Source organism: Mastomys coucha, unplaced genomic scaffold, assembly GCF_008632895.1.
Source record: "Mastomys coucha isolate ucsf_1 unplaced genomic scaffold, UCSF_Mcou_1 pScaffold3, whole genome shotgun sequence".
In the NCBI taxonomy this organism is placed as follows: Eukaryota; Metazoa; Chordata; class Mammalia; order Rodentia; family Muridae; genus Mastomys; species Mastomys coucha.
Genome location: NW_022196909.1, coordinates 44,464,076 through 44,469,437, shown reverse-complemented (window position 1 = coordinate 44,469,437; position 5,362 = coordinate 44,464,076). Strand labels below are relative to the sequence as shown.

The 5,362-nt window shown below is 45.5% G+C and overlaps 1 protein-coding gene across 1 annotated transcript in view; it reads left to right on the top strand.

The window, feature by feature from the left end:
• Glp1r (glucagon like peptide 1 receptor) overlaps window positions 1–5,362 on the top strand; it is a 38,914-nt gene that overhangs the window by 20,239 nt on the left and 13,313 nt on the right. Inside the window, exon 6 of the mRNA XM_031347231.1 lies at window positions 4,887–5,040. Coding sequence (XP_031203091.1) covers window positions 4,887–5,040 — 154 coding nt within the window. The remainder of the gene's footprint in view (window positions 1–4,886; window positions 5,041–5,362) is intronic.

Here is a 5,362-nt window from a genome sequence, read left to right as displayed (position 1 = left end):
GAAAAAAAAAAAAAGAAAGAAAGAAAGAAAGAAAGAAAGAATAATGTATATTTAATAAAAAGGGAATATGGTTTTTCTCTTGTCAAGCATCTGGTAACACTGGACATACACTCAGTGTTCAATAAATGCATTCGCTGGATGAACGTTGTGTTAGCTACTTTTGTGTACCTGAGAGATAACAATTCCAGAGTGAAAGCCTTTGTCTGAGCTCATGATTCGGGAGGGTTCAGTCTTTGGCCACTTGGTCCTTCATGGGATTGGCTAGAAACTCATGGCCATGAGAGTGTGTGTCAGGGGGAGCTGTTCATCTCCTGACGGACAGGAGGCAGAGGAGGGGAGGGGACTGATTAAGTATATCCTTCAGAGGTACCCCTCCACAGTGACTTATTTCCTTCAATTTGGCTCCGCCCCCTAAAGTGTTCACCACTCCCGAGATAGCACCACAATCCAAATCTACACATCTCAGTTCACACTCAGATCACATCAAATATTCTTTTATTGTGAGCAGAGATTCAGAAGTATAGGGGAAATGCACATAGAAATAAATGCTACGACTGAGGCATTTTGAGCTGGGGACATGGCTCAGCAGTTAAAGCGCTTGCCACATCAGTGTGAGGACCAAGTTTCAGCCACATAAATGCCTTGTGGGCATGGTGGCTCACCTGTAATCCCACCTTCAGAAGGCCAAGCAAGACAGGATCTCCAGAGCGAGCTTGCTAACCAGGCTAGCCGTCACACAAAGTATCACAAGCCGGGTGTGGTGGTGAATACTTCTAATCCAGCCCTTAGGTCGCAGCAGGAAGATAGCCACAAGCTCAAAGCCAGTCTGGGTTTTACGGAGAGTTCCAGGCTAGCCTGAGCTATAGAATAAAGCAAAGCACAGCTATCAGGTCCCGATGTCCACCCCCGTGAAGAGCTAGCTCCTTGCTCGTTAAGGGCATAATTCCCATTCTTTCTCATTACCTCATGCCCCTTTGCCAAATGTCTATAACAACACATAGGTGGTCCCTTGATACTTTTTTTTTTTTTTTTTTTTTTTTTTTTTTGGTTTTTCGAGACAGGGTTTCTCTGTATAGTCCTGGCTGTCCTGAAACTCACTCTGTAGACCAGGCTAGCCTCAAACTCAGAAATCCACCTGCCTCTGCCTCCCAAGGGCTGGGATTAAAGGCATGCGCCACCACCGCCCGGCTCCCCTTGATACTTTTAAGTGTCTGTATCCTGCTGTTGTTTTAAGGGTTGGAAGTCCATCTCTACGTTCTCAGGAGATCCATTCAGACACAGGTAGTCCTGTTTCATTCATTTGAACCGTCCCTGTCTCCCCCGTATTTCTTTGTCACCATGCAGTTTGTGGATATTTGACATTTGTTGTGGATTTTTCTCTCAGAATCACAAACCTTACACCAATGCGGGTCTCCTGGGATTCTTGCCTGTGTATTTCCTTTGGGCATATACCCCCAGAGGTAAAACTGCCATCAGGAGTCAACTGCCTGGCCTTTAGTGTTTGGTTAACTAGTGTCAGGTTGCTTCCCAGGTAGCCACTGCCAGGTGGCACGCACTCTGGCCACCAGTGAAGAAGGTTCCCTGTGCTTCACACCGTACTCACATTTAGCATTGTTAACTTACAAAGCATTGTAAAAGACTTTCTCATGATTGTAGTTTTCTTATCTTTGACCCCTAGAGAGAGTATGTGGGGTTTTGTTTGCTTGCTTGTTTGTTTTTCTTTTCATATTTTAGTCTATGAATTGCTTGTTCATTGTCCTTTTTAAAAAATTCATTTATTTGGCTTTTGTGGTTTGTTGTAGGCATTTATTTGGATATTAACCTATTAACCTACTTAATAGGAGACATACTTAATTTAAGTATTAAGTATTAATGGAGACACACTTAGTCTATGCTTATTTATCATTCTGTGGTGCCTTTTATATACAGGCATTCTGCATTTAAATGAAATGAAATTGGTCAGCTACCAAGTTTATTGATAAGTAAAACATATCGATTAGAAGTATTGATTAGGCCAGCCTGGTCTACAAAGTGAGAGAGAACCTGTCTCAAAGAAAGCTTAAAAAAAAAAGTATTGATTAACAAAAGTTAATTTTATCGATTGATAGGCACTTTTTTTTCATTGAAGATACCTCAAGAGTCCCCAGATTTACAATCCTTTTCTTTTTTTTTTTTTTTTTTTTTTTTTTTTTTTTTTGGTTTTTCGAGACAGGGTTTCTCTCTGTAGCCTCGGCTGTCCTGGTACTCACTCTGTAGACCAGGCTGGCCTCGAACTCGGAAATCCGCCTGCCTCCGCCTCCCAAGTGCTAGGATTAAAGGCGTGCGCCACCACCGCCCGGCTACAATCCTTTTCTATTGGTCTGTTTAGCTACCCCAGTCCCGAACCACAGCATTGTCTCCTAAAGATTTCATAGAAATTTAAGGTCTCAGGCCAGCAAGTTGGCTCAGCTGGTAAGGCTCCTGCTGCCGATCCTGATGACCAGAGTTCGGTCCCTGGAATCCACCATGAAGGAGGGAAGTGACTCCTCCAAATTTATTCCCAGACTTCTGGCGGGCACACAAGTGTTCAGGCATGCATGGTTCAAAACACACACACACACACACACACACACACACACACACCCTAAACTTCTAAACCAATTAATGTAATAAAATGGTTTTTTAAAGGGCAAATAAAAATAAATCTAACTCTCTGGCTGCAGAGATAGCCCAGTGGGTTAAACGTTGGATACTCACTCCGAGAACCTAGGTTTGCATTCCTAGAACCCAAGGGGAGGCAGATGTGGCTGAGGGCATGTGTTCGTGGCCTGGTGCTCCTGCAGAGGTACAGAAGGCAGAGACAGTAATAACCTAGGACGCTCAGGGGTCAGCCAGCCTAGTGCAAGGACTAGCGGACAAGAGATTCTGTCTCAAACAAGATGGAAGGGGAGAATTAACACCCCGAGTTGGCCTCTGGCCTCTGCCCATGCACTCACACACATGAACCTGCACACACACGTGTAGGCATCATACAGACATCCTAGCTCTCTTACAGCAGAGACTCCTATGTTGTGATTCCTTTTGTGTGTTGACTGTTTTGAGACAGAGTCTCATGGAATCCGAGCTAGCTTTGAAGTTGCTCTATGTAGCTGAGGCTGGCCTTGAACCCCTAATTCCCATGCCTCCACCTTCCAAAGTGCTGGGATTATAGATGTCTACAATCGCGCCCAACTGGGCATTGTTGTTTTGCTGAAACCCGGTCTTGCTTTGTAGCCCAGACTTGCCACAAACTCCTGATCCCCCTGCCTCAGCCTCCTGTGTGCTGGGATTGTAGGAGAGGGCCACTTGACTATCTATACTATCCCTGACCTTTAGCTATTCTTTATAAATCTTTTCAGTACCTTGACAAAAGTTGACACTTTATTACAGCTGTTTGAATTCAGTTTTCAATGTGGGACAGTAATATTTCTGTTCATGGGTATGGTGTGACTCTATGTGTCCCATGAATTTAAGACTTCTCTAATAATTTTTGAGCCAATTTTATCATGTTGTCCATAGTGATCTTACCAATCCTCTTGTTGGAGATAGTTTCTGGAAATCAAATAGAACCTTATAAATGAGTCTTCCACTTCTTTTTATTGCCTATTGCTAGAATGGGTTAGGGAACCCATCACTGGGCCCTTGAGATGTTATCGTTCATCCGTACATTGTTCTGGTGTTTCTCTGAAGATTTCATCTATAAGCCATAACCAGTTCTGGTTCACCTCTTCCCTGGCCCTGTTGTAGGATGAGATCTGTAAATAGTCATTAGCAGTGACACATCCTTGCTTGGCTGCTGAATTTAAAGGAAAGAGTCACCAAGTTCCTCCATTAAGAATGATGTTGGCAAGCTGGGCAGTGGTGGCACACGCCTTTAATCCCAGCACTTGGGAGGCAGAGGCAGGCAGATTTCTACAGAGTGAGTTCCAGGACAGCCAGGACTACACGGAGAAACCCTGTCTCAAAAAACCAAAAAAAAAAAAAAAAAAAAAAAAGAATGATGTTGGCTTTTGCTTGGGAAATAGAGTGCCCTTAGATTTCTAGTTTCCCACATAGTGGTGTGTTTGTATGTGTGTGTGTGTGTGTGTGTGTGTGTGTGTACATACATGCATGCATATATGTGCTCTTCACATAGATGGCATACCAAACATGTGGAAGCCGGAAGAGAAACATCAGGTGTCCCACTCCATCTCTCTCAGAGCAACATACTTTCTTTCATATTTATCTGAGATCAGGAGCTCTCACTGAACATGGAGCTGGGCTGGCAGCCAGCAAACCCCAGCAGTCTTCTGTCCTCCACGCCCCACCCCCACCCCAGCACTGAGGTTACAGGTGTGCGCGCTTGCTTTTCCACAGGACTGCTGAGGGTCCGAACTGAGGTCCTCCTGCCTTCGCCCCCAACACTCTCACCCACTGAGCCTTCTCCTCAGCTCGCCTACATATTTTTACCCGAGAGTATACATTGTACCCATTTCCTTTTGAATTCCTTCGGTGTGCCTAGAGCTCTTCTGCCCCAGAGAACAGTCTAGAAGCATCCTGTCCATAATGAATCAAAACTCCCGTGGGGAGACCGATCCTGACACATATGTTGCTTTGGTTACACATAACTATGAAAGACCATAACGCAGCAAGGGGCCAAAGTGGGCAGTGACTGCCCAGTGGAGGACCTCGTAGACGTGCAGGGAGTCAGAGATTTTCAAGATTGTGAGGACGAAAAGGCATTCTCAGAGGAAGGAAGATGAGAACAGAGTCCCAGAGATGGATACATGCCTGATGTGTATGCAAGTGGGCTGGCCAGAGAACTGGTACTGGCCAGAGAGCCAGTGTTGAGCTGTCATGCCCGGAACGGGCTCTGCTTTCTCCCTTAGACACTTGCACTGCACCAGGAACTACATCCATCTGAACCTGTTTGCATCCTTCATCCTCCGTGCACTGTCCGTCTTCGTCAAAGATGCCGCCCTCAAGTGGATGTATAGCACAGCTGCCCAGCAACATCAGTGGGATGGGCTCCTTTCTTATCAGGTGGGTGGTGCAGCCTGAGGAGCCTGGGAAGGGAGGACATTGGTCAAGGAGACTACTGCATAAGCATTGGTTGGATAAAAGCAAGAGGAGCCCAGACATGGCCTTAGGGAGTCACTTTGTGATGGGAGAGGCAGTCCATAGTGGGGAATTCCTAGTGTTATGGGAATCTACCATGGGAAACTCCTAGTCTGATGGCAGAGGCAGTAAACCATGGGGAGCACCTAGTGTTATGGGAATCTACTGCGGGAGACTCTTAGTCTGATGGCAGAGGCAGTAAACCATGGGGAGCACCTAGTGTTATGGAAATCTACTGTGGGAAACT